This window comes from Salvia hispanica, chromosome 2, assembly GCF_029641045.1.
Source record: "Salvia hispanica isolate PSC_SH4W2 chromosome 2, Shi_PSC_v1, whole genome shotgun sequence".
Classification (NCBI taxonomy): Eukaryota; Viridiplantae; Streptophyta; class Magnoliopsida; order Lamiales; family Lamiaceae; genus Salvia; species Salvia hispanica.
Window position 1 is genome coordinate 65,345,610 of NC_142693.1, and position 17,107 is coordinate 65,362,716.

Consider the following 17,107-nt stretch of genomic DNA (forward strand, 5'->3'; position numbering starts at 1 on the left):
TTTCTATCATTCTACAATGATTATGAACCGTGAATTTTAGTAAAAGATGGTTAATTAGCATATAGTACTACATGTGTTTTCCTTTTTCTTTGTATATATCACACCAAACGCACAACAATTATGTCCAATATATGGTTGTCTACAGTGGCACAATTTTTAATTTTAATGTTACAATTAAGGTCACCTCAATTAAATCTCTCTGTTTTTCTGGTGTAAAATAAATAAAGGGAACCTGATTAATTTTACAGTGAAATCCTTTTAGAATTTTCAAAGTACACAAAATTCATGAAATAGTTGGCCAAACTCCAAAGTCGTCTCAAATTACATCATAATTCTCTGTACCTTACTTTATTGATTCAATGTATTGTCGATATATTTTCCACAAAGAAGTTAATATAAAGAAAAGAGACCATATTTAAATTTCAAAAGTTCATCTATGAAACAAAAAAACAAACAAAATTCCCTTGAAATAAAATCAATCCATAAGTAATTGTTTTCAATTATTTATTTCAGTTGAGATAATTGTAGTCAAATATTTGTTGTATTATTTGGGGACACATAAACATTGTACTTTACTGGCTGCATAAATACATGACCATAATTTTATAAGATCCTCTACTTGATGTGATACAACTCGTTTGATTTCATTATAAACTTACTAAAAGTAGTATAATTTCTACTTATTAAATTGATTATACCTAATAAACTTCTATAATGCCATATTTTATTTGGACCCAAAAAATATGTTGACAGCCAAAAAGAAGTGGACAAAGAGCAAATGATGGCTCTTGTAAATGTGGACCAATAATAAGATGGTAATAGTCTGTCCCATTAATAAGAATTTTCAATTTTTTGTTGATTATTTCCTGCCATATTCACGTGCTAGTGGACAATTTAAATTTTAGACTACTTCAATATTTTCAGTGAAACATTACATTATCTTACTATGTACATTAAATTTACCATAAAATGTGGAGTACTTACTATGTTTAGTTAATATAACATATATAGAAATTAATTAACTATATATATATAACTTAAATGAAATACCATATATATATTCACGCTATTATATTAAAGTACTATTAGTGTGTTGTTGATTTAACTAGTGAATTCATTAAATGTAATTATTACGAATACTAACAGTCAGAAAATTAAAAGCATTATAATTCATTTATTTAAAAATGATCATTTGAAATTGAACCATTTTGCATCGTAAAGTACAAGTGTAAATAATATTTTGAATTTGTCGAAAATATACAAACTATTTTTTGGATTTTCTTACAAATTCAAAATTAAACATGACAGACATGTAAAAACATCAAAACCGTTGATTGTATTAGAAGTCTGCAGAAAAATATATAAAAAATTTTGTATTTTGTGATAAATATTAAAATCGCGTGCAAAATTAGTATTTTGATTTTAAAGTTGTGTTAGATTTCATAAATTAAAAAGAGGGAGAAATAAGATCTGTATTTAATCCCCACTATTCATTTTTTTTTTTTTTTTTTTTGCAACAATTTTCAGCTGTATTTGTCATTTTCACATCTACATATTGGTTTTGAACAAATACTACAAAATGGAGTATTTTATTATGATGCTCGCACACAAGTTTTTTATTGGGTTATTTTATTCGAAAAAAAAGTTTACTAATTTTCAATAAATAAATTCTGACAAAAATCCCAAAACTATTTACTATACTGACATAAATTTCCCTCCCTTTCACAGTAATTCCATTCTTTTCATCTTCATCAACCAGAGATTTTAAGGGGAAAAAAAAAGTTTAAGAGTGAAATTCACACACTTGTAAGAATTTCCAGCATTTCGAATTCATAACCTTTTCAAGATTCAATTTTTAGCCCACCACCACAATCTGCTTGATGCTGTTCGAAAACATCACTTCTCCACAAAGATTCCATTTCTTTCTTTTTCAAAATTCCAAGTTTTGAAGGTTCCCTCTTTCATTTTTCACTTGCATTTGAAGCTGCCCACCTCAGATCCATGATTAGGTAGATAATCCCATGAATATCATTTCCATGATTATAAATGGTAGAAAATTTTAATTTTCTAGCTCTTTTAAGTGTACAATGTTACTGTCAATTTTCGTTTTGTAAGAGAAGTGTGTGATTTTTTGTGATTATAATCCGTACACATTAAGAATTTTTTTATTACGTGTAGAGAATAAATTATTGCTACTGTTTTTCTCTTGTTGTTGGAATTTTTGGGAGCAATTAAAGTTTCTAATTCTGAATTTATTATGCAAATGTCAAGATTCTGCCTTTATGTTTGAAGTGAGTTTCTTGATGGATTTTTTGTTGAGTATTTTGGAGTACTTGTGGGGTTCAAGTCATAATTATTGGGGGACTTTGCTTAAAGTTTCATTCTTTTATGTTAATGAATGAATTGAGGTTTAATTAAGATCATTATGTTCCACAAAAGGCGTTTTCCTACTTTTAGCTTAATTTGTGCTTCAAAATTGCTATTTTGGATAAAATTTCTATGATTCTTTCTGAAATTTGAAGCAGCTTCTGCAATTAATGCTGATGAATAATTGGATATATTGCTTGATTGATGCCAATGTGCTAGATACATTATCAATCTAGATTCCAATTTCTCAAGATTTTGATTGGTTCTTGAGTTAGAACAATGAAGTTTTGTTTTGTTCTGTTCTTGGCTTTTCACATTTTCTAAATTGTATCATGTTTGATTTTTCTGTTTAATCCATTTATCTGGATAGAACTTTAGCAGTTAGTTTTGCGAGCTTCCACTGTATGTATTCTACGGAATGCCAATTTTGCAGTTTCGGTTATGTGTTGAAGTAATCTGCTCGTGCCAGTGTCAGCAGGTGATGTTTAGTCCGCCAGTGAATAATGTCAAGAACATCAAAGTGGAAGCTTGAGAAGACGAAAGTGAAAGTTGTCTTCCGCCTCCAATTTCATGCCACACATGTATGACAAGGCTCTTCTACTGATATACTCATTCTTCGTATAGATGAACATTAGACGTTCCCAAGAGCTCATTAATCGATTTTCTGATTCATTCAAAATTTTTTTATGCATTTGCTCAACAAAGCTTAATATGTGTAGGACTGATTAGTGATCAGTTCTTTATGTTGGCAGTGTGCCTATGATGAGTCTCGGCTTGAGTTATTTCCCTCTTTCTAGTTGCTACAGTGGACTAAGGATCGAAATAGGGCTCTTCATTTTGTTGTGTAGGATTTATATATATCGTTGCCTCGTAGTTTTGAGTAGAACCAAGGAAATAAGCCATATAATCGTCTCATTCTGCGTTCGTTCTAGCAGAATTTTCGTATAATGCTTTGTACGCCTCATAGAATATGCATTTCCCAGTGTTGCTGGATTTGCTTCCATGAAAACGTATTCGTTTAGCTGAAGCATCATACATAACCGATGCTTTGCCCGTGATGTTGCAGATTCCACAGACCGGATGGGAAAAGTTGTTTATAACGTTCATCCCTGCTGACACAGGAAAGCCAACAGCTAAGACGACCAAAGCAAATGTACGAAACGGAAGTTGTAAATGGGGCGATCCTATTTATGAAACTACGAGGCTTCTTCAAGATTCCAAAAGCAAACAATACGATGAGAAGCTCTACAGCCTCGTTGTTGCCATGGTACAGTTTCTCTCTCAAATAGAAACTCTCGAAGATGTGTAGTACGAGCTGTTATAATGCAATGTCACGTTTACAGGGATCCTCACGGGCTAGCGTACTTGGTGAGGCTACAATCAACCTTGCTGATTATGTAGATGCGTCCAAGCCTATCGTTGAAGCATTTCCTCTTCACGGCTGCAACTTTGGAACTGTATTGCATGTACGAAACATAGCACATGTCGTAGCCATTGAGAGCTTGATCTAATTTTTATTTTCGAAGTATCTTGATTAACTCGCTTCTTTTCTTCCAGATCACCATCCAGCTTCTGACATCAAAGACCGGATTTAGGTACTGAACCGTTATGTAGAATCTAACCTTCATTTCTCGTGCAATTGTCGAAATTGTAATCTTTTCACGTCCAGGGAGTTCGAGCAGCAGAGAGAACTCAGAGAAAAAGGATTAGAATCAGGGGTCGATCAGTATGGAGTCGTCAATGATCAGACGGATGAGGTTTTATTAATCACAATCAATTCAAGTTTCTTCTGCTAATCAGAAGTTTAATTTTTTTTGGTTTTTCATCCTCTGCAGGCGAGGACGAAATTTAAAGCAGATGCTAGCGAGCTCTCTTCCCTCGAAGAGGAGGCGATTGATGGCTCCTCAAACACTTCTGGAAGTTTGTATGCGGAGAAGCATGAGACGTCTTTTACAAACGAGCTTGATGGAGTCAATTGTACAATATCCGGTGGTCTGAACGAGCTTTCTCCGCATAGATCGAGCAATTCCATGGATCATGAGTTGGCAACGGCTTGTCTGGTGAACGGCCAACTCAGAGGAAGCTTAGAATCGGCTGAATCGTCTCTGTTCAACCTCAAGCTTGAAGTCAGCTCGTTGCAAGGCGTGGCCGATGAGTTAAGCGCTGAAACGCAAAAGCTCTCACATGAGCTCGCCGCTGAGATGTCTTCGGCTGAAGAATTGACGAACGAGGTCTTGTTTATGAAATCGGAGTGCGTGAAGTTTAAGGATGATATCGCTCGGCTTAAAGATTCGAAGCTGACCCCTCGAACACCTCTTGTGGAAGCTCGGGATGATCAGGTCGATCGCGTTGTTCGGGACATGCGCCTTCAGTTTTCAAATGGGATTTCTGTAGTTGAAGGCAAGATAAGAGAACTTCAGAAGACAACATATGTCGTCCCCCACGACGGAGACACGAAATTCATTCATCAAGAGCTCGAGACGTTGCTCGATTTTCTGAATGATTTCAAACTCGGAAACGATGAAGTGACGACGAAGATCAGAGAAACGAGTCAGTTTGAGTCCGGAAACGTGTTTGGTTTGGATTTGTGTCCTCCCGAAAGTGTCCTTCAGCATTTCAGTTTGAGCCCTCCCGTGTCCGACGTGGTTAGCCCTATCGATGCAATGAAAACTCAAATTTTCGATCTCGTGAGGGAGCTGGATGAGGCCAAAGTCGAGAAGGAAGGCCTCACCCAAAAAATGGATCAAATGGAGCTCTACTACGAGGCCCTTATTCACGAGCTCGAGGTTAGCCAGAAACGCCTGCTGGGAGAGCTGCAGCTCCTGAGAAATGACCACACAACGTGCCTGTACGCACTATCTGCCAGCAAAACCGAAGCGGAATCTCTTCGTGAAGAGACGAATCAGCAGATGCTTCAATTTTTGAACGAGAGGCGATGTTTGGAAGCCGGTAACGAGGAGCTCGAGAGAAGGGCGATAAGTTCAGAAGCTGCACTTAGAAGAGCCCGTCTTAATTACTCGATCGCAGTGGATAAGTTACAAAAGGACCTCGAGCTGCTCTCTTCGCAGGTTACATCGATGTTTGAGGCTAACGAAAACCTCATAAAGCAGGCTTTGCCTTCCCAACCAGATCCACGAGTTGAAGAGGACGACGCTACAAAATTCGCTCAAAACCAAAATTCGGGTTTGGGGAGAACATCCGTCTCAATGCAGGAAGATCTTTATCGGAAGGTTGAAGAAGAACTCGTTGAAATGCATTCGATAAACTTGAACTTGGATATATACTCGAAAGCATTGGAACAGTCCTTGCGCGAGAAGACGAGTGAACTGGTGGAGGAGTTGAAAAGCTCGACCGCTTCTCAAAACCATCTGATGTTACGGCTGCAGAAGGCTACTGATGAGATAAATGAACTCCACGAGTTCAAATCGAGTAGCATTTCCCAGTGTAGTGAAATGGCTCTGCAAAACCAGCTTTTAGAAGATAAATTGGTGAGCGTTTTGGAGGAAAATTGTCTTCTCGCAGAGAAGCTGATCGACCGGGAAAGCACGTTGTCGGAGCTCAGAAACTGCCAGAGCAAATATGTAGCTTGTTTGGCCGAGAACACGGAGCTGTCGCTTCAGTTAAAACAAGAAGCATTTGAAAATGAGAAACTTAAAGCCGAATTCGATGAGCAGAAAGCTGATCTGGAACGAAAAGTTCGAGATCTCAGTCTTAGTTCGAGCAAGGATGAGCAGCAGAGAGCTGAACTCGTGCGCGTTAGGGAGCTAGCATCACGTCTTGAGTTGGAGAAATCGAAACTTGGCCATCTAGTGGAGGAACTCGAGAAAAACAGCTCGTGCCAAGCTAGTCTCGAATGCCAGTTGTCAGATATGCACGATTACACGCTTGCTGCGGATGTTAAACTTGTTTATATTTCGAACAAATACGAAACTGTACTGGAGGAACTGCAGAGGCTTGCATCCTCGGACGCACTTCTGAGAGATCTTCAGGAGAGGTTTCACGATATGGAGTCGATGCTGAGTCATAGTCGTGCAGGTGAATCTGACTGGAGACGAGAAAGAGATAGCTTGTTGGGGAGTCTCAAAAGCTTAAGATCCAACTTAGAACAGTGCGAAACGAAAAATGAAGAACTGAAGCAGCTGCTCTCAATGTCGAAAAAGGATGGGGAAGAGATGCTTGTGAGGCTACGAGATGCAATTGATGAGATCGAAAACAGGAAGAAATCCGAGGCTGTGAGCTTGAAGAGGAACGAAGAGCTCTCGACTAGACTCTCAGCATTGGAAGCGGAACTGCTCTCTGTGATCATAGAAAAGCGCGAAAAGAGCAATGCTTATGGCAGAACAAAGGCCGAAATGGAACGTGCGCTACTAAGCCTAGAATGCTGCAAGGAGGAAAACGAAAAGCTCGCTGCTTCATTGCTAGAATTCGAGGCTCAAAAATCTCATCTGGTCAATGAACTCGCCTCGATGAAGGGACAGTTGGAGGATCTGAAATCTTCAACTGGGAATCTACAAACATTTCGGGTATAATTTTGGTGCCGGTTTCAATTTGTCGTAATATCTGCATTTCGTGTAGTTCATTAGCGATGTTGTGATTTTTCAGGAAGCTGCTCCGCACGTACAGATCAACGGGGAGACTTCAGATGCTAACGACGAGCATTTGGGAGCGCAAAGACTGAAATCCAGCATCGAGTATTCGCACGAAGAGGTACTCGTTTTCTCGAAAACAAGCTGAGGTTCTATACGTTTAGGTCTATGAGTTTCGCCTCGATTTGACATCTTTTGCCTTTTCTCGCTGCAGCTGGAAAGATGAAAAATGAAAACGCGATCTTCAACACGGGAGACGATCAAGATACGCAAGAGGCTAGTGCTGTTGGACCGGTCATCGTCCGATAACGTGAGGGACCATCGTTATCCTTTGTAGGCGCAATGTCTTGCTTCGATTTTCATGCTGCTTTCTCCTTGCGTGCCTGTCGGTGCAAATGAAGCTGAAGAAGTCAATGCCCCGATGCTGTCGGCTGCTGAGCCTCGACGGCCGAGAGCGCGGCGTAGATAGGCTATTGCAGTGGCTAACGTTGCATAGATGTTTTGTAGTTGTCATAATTTATGAGATTAGTACTTTCCAAACTTCTTTTGCCCTTTTAATGTTATATAGTACTAGTAATAGTAATTAACTATGTATACAAACGACTAATTCATATTTCTAGTACTTTCGAAACTTCTTTTGCCTTTTTAATGTTATACTCCCTCCGTCCACAAATCCCAAAATGGCAAAAGTGATCTATTTTTTAAGGACGGAGGGAGTATAGTACTAGTAATTAATTATGTATAGAAACGACTAATTCATATTTCTACATTCCAACTTTCCAACTCAAAATCAGTAAAAACTACACTACAAAAACAAGATTCAATTTGAGCAAAATTCAACTTCATTTTCAAGCTGTAACAATATAGACAAAGTAAACAAATTTCATTATACATACAATACAATTCACAGTGCAATTCAACCACAACCAAGGCTTGCTTTGGAGTGTGCTCTCTCCTCAGGCAACTTCTCTGAGGCTCGACTTTGCTCTCCTGTAACGTCTCTCAACGATCTTTCTTCCATTTATCGAGCACAAGTATAAAGAACCGAGACCAATAACTATGATGTCATCACATTTTTTTTGCTCTATTAACATGTGTAATGTTGTAAATGCAATCAAGAACCTGTTGTACAAACATATGAGACGAGGCGAAGCAGATCCGTCTGTTACAATATAGTGCAAAGACACCCACCTTTCTTCTGGGAATTTTCCTGCAGTTTATCTGTTGCAATACGATGTTCAGAATAGGCAACGAGCTAGTGTGAGTGCACGTGAAGAATACAGTGACAACGAAGCATCAACGGTGAAAACAGCACATAGTAATTCAAACAGTTTGAGACCAGAGAGAGTTCTGTGGGATTCCATAGTTTCTTGCAATTATGAAAACATTATCAACCTTCAAGGACCATACATCAAACGAGATGAGACGAGAAAAGAAGCAAGGCTATGTTGACATTGATAATTAAACTCACTGAAAATATCAGCCTGGTTAAGAAATCATGACGGTATCGAGGTAGTAAAGATATTTACCACTACTTTTGTCAGGAAGGGGGGGCCGCACGACAACAAGCATTGTGATGACACCTCCGGGGACTTCACTGAGTGGAAGTCGCGATTCAGCAAGTGTTCTGTTGTTTTCAAGAATCCTTCCCGCGTTAATGAGCTTTATATCATTGATGGATTTTGGCCCGTTTTCTTTGTCTGCGGAGTAGAGGTCTTTATGAGAATACATGGTCATCATCAAGCAATAAATCACATGACAACTTCACAAAATAGAAAATTCAAGCAACCGATGGAATATGGAACTGATATCAAACTCAAACACAAATACACAATCAAGAAATTATAATGAAGAAAAAGTTCCTATTTGATGATCATTATTCATTATAATCCAAGAATAACTTTTTATTTTGATCCACAAATATTTAAAATGTGGTGTTGAACATTTTATTTCTGTATAGATTTAAATCTCGAGCAGTCGACCTAAAAGTTATCTACTTAGTCTTCATTCTATAAAGGCTGAGTAACAAGTCACATTACAACGACATAATGTTGTTTCAGCTAATCATTTCATAGCTCGCAACTAAGAAGTATCAACACATAAACCTTATAAAAACTTCACTTCCATCATCAAAGGAAATCATATGAGTTTTTTCAACACAAACTCTCTGCCCATAATGTCGTTTAAGTTACCAACTTTATGAAGCAAACAATCCTCAACGTTACGACATAACACTATCCATCATACTAGAGCTAATAATGATCAGCTAATCATATACTCAGATTACTAAATGACACTACTTTTCAAATATTTAAGCTTCAGGTAAGAAATCAAACGGTACCGTTTGACATGTTCGCAGCTAAGAAACATTTTCGCGCAAACCTCATAAAAACTTCACTTCCAACATCAAAGGAAACAAGAAGAGTTGTTTCCACACAAATTCTCTGCCCCTATTTCTTCACTATAAATGCCAAAAGCAGAATCAAGAAACCCTAGAAATGAACAACAGAAACCAGAATCCAAGCAAAAGCACACCATAAGGAAATCAAATCACAAGAAATCAACACCAAAGTAAACATGTGATTCAAAAACCTTTAGGCCATTGAGCAATAATCTTTTCCTTGAGAGAAGTCACAGTTGCACTAGAATTATACTTGCTTGGCCCAATGTCACTGCCATCAGCAAGCCTAAACTTGAGCTCCACCAATTCATGCACAGCCATTAAATACAAATCACAGCCTCAAATTCTCACAACCGACAAATCAAATCGAAGTCAAACCCCCAAATTACAAGAAACCTCCAAAGACTCCACCTTTATTGCATCCCAACAACAACAAAAACCTCAAATTCAAGAAAACAAGACCATAGCAGAGATCCCAGATCAGAAATTTAAAAAATCCAGCCTTTCAAATCAAGTAACACAAACACCCAACAAATTTATAAAAAAAACAGATCGAAATTGGCAAGATTTCTGTGGGGGAATATAGTACAGCTAAAAAGGTTGGTTTTGAGTTGGAAAATTGGTTGAAAAGATTGGGGATTTTATGGATATGAACAGTTGATTAGATGGAAGGAGTAGAAACTTGTTTAATAATGGAAATGAATTGAGTAATTGATTTAGTAATTTACAAGAAGAAGATGCAGATATTGAAGAGGTGACAGAGATAGGTTTAACTGTTGTGGTAGGCTAAATGGAGGTGGACTGCCTGCCGGCGATATTTGACTTGGGGAAATTGCAAAGAGCCCCTTGCTTTTAAAGGTAATTCTTCTTGGGCTCCATCATTTTGGGCAATTTCTAATTGGGAAATTGTTCTATCTCTTTTGGAATGTTTAATATTAGAGCATCTCCCATGCAAATAGACCAGTCATAGGCCAGCCACTCTCTCTCCCTGTCATGTCAGCAGCACTAAAAATTCACCTGTCACATCAAATTTAGGCCAGCCATAGGCCAGCCGCAATAAAAATAATTCAAGAAATACTACATTTACGGAATTAAAATTATGATTAAATTAGGGAATTAAATTTACGAGACATATACGGGAAAATTCATTAATTGCATTAAAAAAAGGTACATAGATAAAAAAAAATTACATAATAAAGAAAAAAAATCTATCGTCGTGCAGTCCTCTGTGCCCACAACTCTTCAATTATATCCTTTTGGAGTTGAATACGAGCATCCACTTGGCGCATGTCGGCATATTCCTTGAGGCGGCCGACTTCATCAAGAGGTACCCCACGTCGTACGCTAGGGGTGGTCGTTCCGTGGCTTGGACCGGCTTCATCGTCATTGGCCCAACTAGTCAGTTGTACGCCTTCGTCTTCGACGATCATGTTGTGCATGATAATGCAGGCGTACATTATTTGAGAAACGCATTTGACATCCCACAAACGCGTTGGACCCTTAATTGCCTCCCATCGAGACTGGAGCACACCAAATGCGCTCCACGTCCTTGCGCGCCGACTTCTGTCGTTCCGCAAAGTAGGCCTTCCTTTCATCACTTGCGTGCAAGATCGTCTTCACAAAGACAGGCTACCTAGGGTATATCTCATCCGCCAAGTAGTAGCCCATATCATGTCAGTTGCCGTTGGCCACAAATGAGACGGCTGGACCGATGCCCTGGCACTTCTCGTTGAAGAGGGGAGACGAGTTCAGGACGTTGAGGTCGTTGTTCAACCCGGCTACCCCAAAATACGCATGCCAAATCCACAGCCGGTAATTAGCTACGGCCTCGAGGATCATCTTGGGATTCTTTGACTTGTAGCCGATCGTGTAGGCCCCCTTCCAGGCAGTCGGACAGTTCTTCCACTCCCAATGCATACACTCTATGCTACCTAACATCCCGGGGAACCCATGCTGCTCCCCGTGCATCTGCATCAAATTCTGACAATCTTGGGGAGTAAGGCTTCGAAGGTACTCCTCACCGAAAATGTTTATCACGCCCTCACAGAAATACTTCAGACAATCCAGAGCAGTCGTCTCACCGATGTAAAGATACTCATCCCACATGTCTGTCGCGCCTCCGTAGGCCAACTGCCTGATTGCCGTCGTGCACTTTTGAATAGGGGGTGTGGCCGGGTCTGCCAACCGCATCGTGCCTGAAGCGGAAACACAGATATCGACGCTCCATAGCGTCAACGATACGCATAAACAACTCCTTGCGCATTTTAAAACGCCGCCTGAACATGTTTGCGGGAAACCGCGGGTTCTCTGAAAAGTAGTCGTCATATAGCCGCTGATGTGCAGCTACGTGATCCCGATCAATCACTGCTCGGCGGTGGACAACCCGTGGGGGGCGAGGTATCGCCTGCTGTTCCACCCTACGCATGCACCGCTCCATCTCGCGGTTCATGTAGGCCTCCATAGTCTCGTTCATCCTCCGTTCGTACACCTCAGCATCCCCACCACTACCACCACTGCTACCACCCGCGTTACTCATCGTTCGATGATGCTCTTGTACAGAAATTTAGAGAGAGAGAAAACTCGTTAAAACAAGTGGTGCAAATGAAAATGAAACTAAAATCGCGTTTATATAGGTTTTCAAAAAAAAAAATCGAAATAAGGCGCTGGCCGATCGGCACGCCACAATGGCGGCCAGCGCCACGCGATCGGCTAGCCCATGCCGCTTTTTTCGCCGATTTCGGGCTGGCCTGCTCCAATAATTCGACTAGCCGACCGGCTAGCCGGCATTGGAGATGCTCTTATATAGTTAAATAAAGTACACATTTTATTAATTATTCGTTTGCAAAAATGAAAGTTTGATCTTAATGTTTAATTTCTATACTCTTATTTAGCTTAATGTTTTATTAAGTGTATTTATAGTATTTAATTATTTTATTTTGAGTTTCATATATTTTTGAAAGTTTGATAGTAATGTTTTATATCTAGACTCATTAACTTCATGGAGTAATCTTTTTTAAATTGTTTAATGCTAAGTCATGCATTTTAATTATTTTTTTAACGTTGAAATTATCAATTTGAAGAGTGATTTAATCAAGAGCACGTACTACAATAAGAATAGAGGTTTTTTTTTTTTTTACATAATGCGGGCAACGTCCGAGAGGAGGAACTAACAAATATAAGAAACACCTAATCTTATCATGAAGTAACCAACTTCTAATACCCATCGATGGATTTTCTGGAACATGAACTCCTCTGGAATAGCTATATGTATAGTGTAACAAAAAATCAGCTCCAAAGTTATCTTCTCTGAATAGAGGATATTTTAGTTTGAAGATATGTATTACTACTAACTTGTTGAATGCAACAAGAATTTGAAAATTTTACCAGGCCAAAACTTTTAGCCTTAATCTTTTAAAAATTCAGTAGGATTTCAAACATCACTACATATTTGTACATGAGGTGAGACTAGAGAGGGTAGTGGACAAAGAGAGGAAATGTAGCATGTAAATGTTGATCTAGCCTAAGTTTTCCCTCTTTTAAATTTAAATTTCAAAACAACCCCATCAACAAATGGATATCGTATTATTAACGTGTTTGGCATTGAATAAGAGTTCGAATCAAGTGTATCTTTCGCCGATCATGTTTAGATCCCAATAGGAGCTATCGGGACGTGTCGATTACATGTCGACACGACAATGATCAAATTTCAACACCGGCCGTCCAGCCACACGTCATTACCCAAGATGTATTTTACGCCGATCGTGTTCGGATTCCAATAGGAGCTATCTGAACGTATCGATTACATGTCAACATGATAACGATCAAATTTCAACACAGGCGATCCAGCCAGGCGTCAGTCACTACCCTAAGATCCGCTCCGAGCATCGTCTATTTCGCTACAAATTGAAAGCCGATGTTATTATTGAAGTAGTAACAATTTGTAAAACGGATGCAAATCCAAAATCATCCCCAATTTCCACCTTTCTTCACCTCATAACCAATCCCCAAAAATAAGGGTTCACAAAATCTCTACAAAAAAATCCCCAAATCAGGGCTGTCAAAGTCAAATCTCTGCAAAAAAGCCCCCAACAAGATCCAAATTAGGGCTCACAAATTTCTGCAAAAACTTGGCATCCTTCATGAACACTACGGTTGCAAGGCTCGGCCAATTCTCTCTCCTCATCTTCTTCTCCTCTTCCAGCGCTCTCAAAACCTTCAGCCGCGGCCATATCCGCTTCTCCAAGCTGTACAGGAACACACTCGGCGTCTCCGCAATGCTCCTCCGATCATATACCCCGCTCCCCTCCACCGCCGCCGCCACTCTCCTCATCTTCTCCGCCGACGTCGCGAACACCTTCGGCGAGTTCCTGAACGCCCTCGCGATGTCCTCGTCGGAGAATCCGAGATCGCGGAGCGCCTCCAGCTTCAACCGCCACGTCTCGCTCGTCATCGAGCTGATGATCCTCACCGCGTGGATGAATCTCCCCGATTTCCGATCCGATCCTAATTGATCCGCTCTCTCGATGAATCTCCTCATGTTCTCCGGTTTGTGGAAGAAGAATCGCGGATTCTGGCACATCAGCGTCGTGATCTGATCCGTCGACACGCCGCAGCTCTTCAGCGACTCGACGTTGGGGAGAAGAGTGCTCTCCATGTCTCTCAAAAACAGCCCCGTGGTTTTGAGGAATCTCGCGGCGGAGGAAGCGGATCCGAGCACGGATTTCAGCGTCACGATCGAGGACGAGATCCGCGGCGCGCTGTAGTTGAGGAGGCGCGATTGATTCACGACGATCTCGGAAATGTCGGCGGGAGCGAACCCGAGGCCGTGGAGGATCTCGAATTTCGGCTTGATTGTGGCCTCGAGGTGCGAGGAGAGGAGCTGCGGCGATGATTTGAGGACTTTTTCCAGCTGAGCGTCGGAGAAGCCGGTGTTTTTGAGGAATTGGATGATTGAATCGGCGGCTTGTTGGTTCCTGATGCGGCTGCGGGAGGCGATCTGCGCCGCCGCCTCCGGGGAGAGGCGGTGGTCTTCGATTAGGAATTTGGTGACGCTGTGGTGGTCTAGCGGCGGATTTGTGGCGGTAGTTGAGAAATAGGGGGAGGCGGAGAAATGAGATTTGAGCAGGAGTGAGGAATTGGTGGCGGAGTAGAAGGAGATTAGAGTGCGCCGGAGAATTGTGGCTGCCATTGGAGGAACGACTGAAGCTTGAGCTATGAATTTGTTGCCAAAATCGCCATTAATGGAGGAATTAGGGTTTATGAAGAGCTCCGCAGCTCTTCTCACTCAGAGGCTTAACCCCAGATGGAAAAAGGTGGAGATGAAGTGTGTGTATTTGTATTTATAAATTGGATTATTTTGTGCCATTTTTATTTACAAGTATTTCACTACAGTAAAATAAATTAATTTATGTATATACTTCTCTGTTTCTTTCGCCTTTGCATAATCTTGTTTTTTAGTAACTGTTTTGGTTACAAAATTGTGACAGAGAATTAAAAACCATTACCCAATTTTTATTTACATGTATTATTATAAAAGATGTCGGTGATTATTTTTATGGACCTTGATTTGTTGATAAAATAAAATGACATTAAAACTCGCTTATTTTATTTCATTTTATTAGTTTAAGGGAGCATGAAATGATTGGTTAAAATAACCGCATAATTTCTCGAGTACATCAATTAAAAACGCTACAACCTATATTTTGATTTTACAAAATTTCTTCATATATCATTTTTCAGTATTTTTCACGTCCGAATATTTGTCAAAGATGCAATTCAAGAACCACAAAAAACTCAGGCTGTTACACAAGAGCGAGGATTCAACAAATCGAAAAACTTAAATAGTCACATTCAGCAATCAAGATTACCAGACATGTAAAAACTCAACAAAACTAGGTATGAGTAACCACGATTTTCTAATCCGTTGCAAAATTTCAAAAATCGAAGGATCCCAAGCAAACAAGAGAAAAGACTACGGTTCCAATGACTCAATGATCTCCGGACAAATTTTTGATGATGTCCGAGTCACCTGTAAACAAAAAATCCAGAGAGGTCATTACTTGCATCATTCGACACAAAGCTCGATTTTTGCTAGGGGGTTAATTAATGAGCAGTAGTGTCTACAGAGAAGACTGGAGTTATACCTGGGTCAACTATGCTGAGGCATGAGACACGGAAGTACTTTCCACATGCCGTCCCAAGATCAACATTGTCTACGCAGAAAAGGCAATAGGTAAGTAGTAAGCAAAGAATGAACTCTACAGATGTCTCAAAGATCAACACAAGATGGATGAATGCTCAACAATGGTGAAAAAGCAAACTGAAAAAACTTGAGGCTGGCAAGAACTCAGCAGCCACTCAACATCTTATCGTTCAATCAAAATCAGATATTGATCAGTTTCTAGCATGGTGGAAAAGATAACGTCCTAAATTATCAGAAACTTCTATGTGAATAGAAGTGTATCTCTTTTAGATGCAAATGCAAAAATGTTGAGGAAGAAACTTATGGAACCGAGTTCAATAGCATGTAGCACTTCTATGTGAATCGTGTGCGTCTCTTTTAGATGCTATTGCAAATGATCAAACAATCAAATGTACTTTAAGGAAAGATACTAATGGAATCGGATTCAATCGCACATAGCACATCAAGCATTACAGCCATGTCATAACTACAATATTCACATATAACCTCTAGCAAAGTGGTATAACCCAGATATGATCGCCTTACAAACTACATTGTTAGATATGAATCAATTAAATAAAGGCGTTCAACCAATAGAAACAAAAATAATATCCAACACAAAATTTTAGAATCACTATATGTTTTGGAGCAAAGGACATGAACAGTTAAGCCAATTCATAAAATAAAAGCTACAATCAAGAAATCCCCAAATTGAGCTAAACAAAACTAGAAAACCACTCACTCAATTGGAATTCAACAGATCACACTTCATGAAAATATATAAATAAAACCAACTAAAATAAACTAAAAATGGGAAAGAAACTCACTCCCACTGTAATGATGAACACCAATTTTAGCAAGCATTGCATAGTACTCAATCTCAGACTTCCTCAACGGTGGACAGTTATTGGATATCAATATCAATTTTCCTGTCATAAATTAAGCCCCAATCATAAAAATAGCTTCTTCAAACATCAGAAAATTGACAAAAAAATGAAATAATTAAGCCCTAAAACAAACATAAAGTAAAACCTTTGGAATTCCTGAGAGTCTTGAGCACAGTCTTGTAGCCAAGAGTGTACTTCCCACTCTTCATCACAAGCGCGAGCCTGTTGTTAACGCTCTCATGAGTCTTCTTCTGCAATTTTTCAATTGGTAAATCGAATCAAATTCCATCACCACAATATTAATTCGAATAATTACATTTATAAATAGTATCAGATGCGTAATTGATGAGTCGAGATAGAAAGAGAAAGATCTACCGTCTTCTTTCCGGGGGCCACCATGGTTGGAGTCTGGGAAGAGCTGCTGCGGCGGCGATGGGAGGAGAGGGGAATAATTGGGTGGAAATTGGTTTTTATGGTTAGGGTTTATGAAGTGGGATGTTTGGATTTTAAATTTAGTTTTTGATGGGCCCTTTTTGGTTTATTCGGCCCAAATTAGGACTCATGGGCTTGTATGGGTTTGGAATAAATACTCCATTAATTATGGATAAATAAAACAATTAAGGTAGCTTTGTGGCTAGAGGTGGACTTGGCTAGAGGGGTGGAGGGGGCATGGATTACCTTACCT

The 17,107-nt window shown here is 39.6% G+C and overlaps 4 protein-coding genes across 8 annotated transcripts; 1 reads left to right on the plus strand and 3 right to left on the minus strand.

Annotated features, from left to right (window-relative positions):
- The first annotated feature begins 1,712 nt into the window (after positions 1-1,712).
- Positions 1,713-7,584, plus strand: LOC125202662 (uncharacterized). Of its 4 annotated transcripts, none has more exons than XM_048101108.2 (9): positions 1,713-2,049; positions 2,837-2,948; positions 3,434-3,634; positions 3,711-3,833; positions 3,925-3,962; positions 4,037-4,124; positions 4,203-6,890; positions 6,970-7,074; positions 7,168-7,584. In XM_048101108.2, exons 2-9 carry the CDS (start codon positions 2,871-2,873, stop codon positions 7,177-7,179), a joined length of 3,333 nt encoding a protein of 1,110 aa, XP_047957065.1. In that variant the 5' UTR covers positions 1,713-2,049; positions 2,837-2,870; the 3' UTR covers positions 7,180-7,584. The 4 variants fall into 4 exon arrangements, with proteins under 4 accessions (XP_047957065.1, XP_047957064.1, XP_047957066.1 ...); XM_048101107.2 differs by having other exon boundaries at positions 1,713-2,009; XM_048101109.2 differs by having other exon boundaries at positions 1,713-2,009; positions 2,846-2,948.
- Positions 7,585-7,777: 193 nt separating this feature from the next.
- MUB6 (membrane-anchored ubiquitin-fold protein 6 precursor) lies at positions 7,778-10,143 on the minus strand. 2 transcript variants are annotated; one of them, XM_048100767.2, is made up of 4 exons: positions 9,546-10,143; positions 8,483-8,653; positions 8,145-8,174; positions 7,778-8,075 (listed from the first exon to the last, which is right to left on the minus strand). In XM_048100767.2, exons 1-4 carry the CDS (start codon positions 9,673-9,675, stop codon positions 8,068-8,070), a joined length of 339 nt encoding a protein of 112 aa, XP_047956724.1. In that variant the 5' UTR covers positions 9,676-10,143; the 3' UTR covers positions 7,778-8,067. The 2 variants fall into 2 exon arrangements, with proteins under 2 accessions (XP_047956724.1, XP_047956721.1); XM_048100764.2 differs by having other exon boundaries at positions 7,778-8,174; positions 9,546-10,142.
- A 3,102-nt stretch (positions 10,144-13,245) lies between these two features.
- On the minus strand, positions 13,246-14,729 carry LOC125200624 (uncharacterized). Its single transcript, XM_048098307.2, has one exon. The coding sequence runs from the start codon at positions 14,540-14,542 to the stop codon at positions 13,418-13,420; it is 1,125 nt and encodes a 374-aa protein (XP_047954264.1). The 5' UTR covers positions 14,543-14,729; the 3' UTR covers positions 13,246-13,417.
- Positions 14,730-15,155: 426 nt separating this feature from the next.
- Positions 15,156-16,935, minus strand: LOC125200626 (large ribosomal subunit protein eL30-like). Its single transcript, XM_048098308.2, has 5 exons — positions 16,798-16,935; positions 16,568-16,673; positions 16,363-16,464; positions 15,498-15,566; positions 15,156-15,382 (listed from the first exon to the last, which is right to left on the minus strand). The coding sequence occupies exons 1-5, from the start codon at positions 16,819-16,821 to the stop codon at positions 15,342-15,344; spliced, it is 342 nt and encodes a 113-aa protein (XP_047954265.1). The 5' UTR covers positions 16,822-16,935; the 3' UTR covers positions 15,156-15,341.
- Positions 16,936-17,107: the final 172 nt, after the last annotated feature.

Excerpts from the sequence above, each read along its gene's own strand:
- LOC125202662 (XM_048101108.2), top strand. The coding sequence starts at position 2,871 with ATGTCAAGAACATCAAAGTGGAAGCTTGAGAAGACGAAAGTGAAAGTT. Across the intron at positions 2,949-3,433 it reads TCCAATTTCATGCCACACAT|ATTCCACAGACCGGATGGGA; the intron begins GTATGACAAGGC and ends GTGATGTTGCAG. Across the intron at positions 3,834-3,924 it reads ACTTTGGAACTGTATTGCAT|ATCACCATCCAGCTTCTGAC; the intron begins GTACGAAACATA and ends CTTTTCTTCCAG.
- MUB6 (XM_048100764.2), bottom strand. The coding sequence starts at position 9,675 with ATGGCTGTGCATGAATTGGTGGAGCTCAAGTTTAGGCTTGCTGATGGC. Across the intron at positions 8,654-9,545 it reads TATTGCTCAATGGCCTAAAG|ACAAAGAAAACGGGCCAAAA; the intron begins GTTTTTGAATCA and ends TCTACTCCGCAG. Across the intron at positions 8,175-8,482 it reads CCTTCCTGACAAAAGTAGTG|ATAAACTGCAGGAAAATTCC; the intron begins GTAAATATCTTT and ends GTATTGCAACAG.
- LOC125200626 (XM_048098308.2), bottom strand. The coding sequence starts at position 16,821 with ATGGTGGCCCCCGGAAAGAAGACG. Across the intron at positions 16,465-16,567 it reads GACTCTCAGGAATTCCAAAG|GAAAATTGATATTGATATCC; the intron begins GTTTTACTTTAT and ends AATTTATGACAG. Across the intron at positions 15,383-15,497 it reads CCTCAGCATAGTTGACCCAG|GTGACTCGGACATCATCAAA; the intron begins GTATAACTCCAG and ends TTTTGTTTACAG.
- LOC125200624 (XM_048098307.2), bottom strand. The coding sequence starts at position 14,542 with ATGGCAGCCACAATTCTCCGGCGCACTCTAATCTCCTTCTACTCCGCC.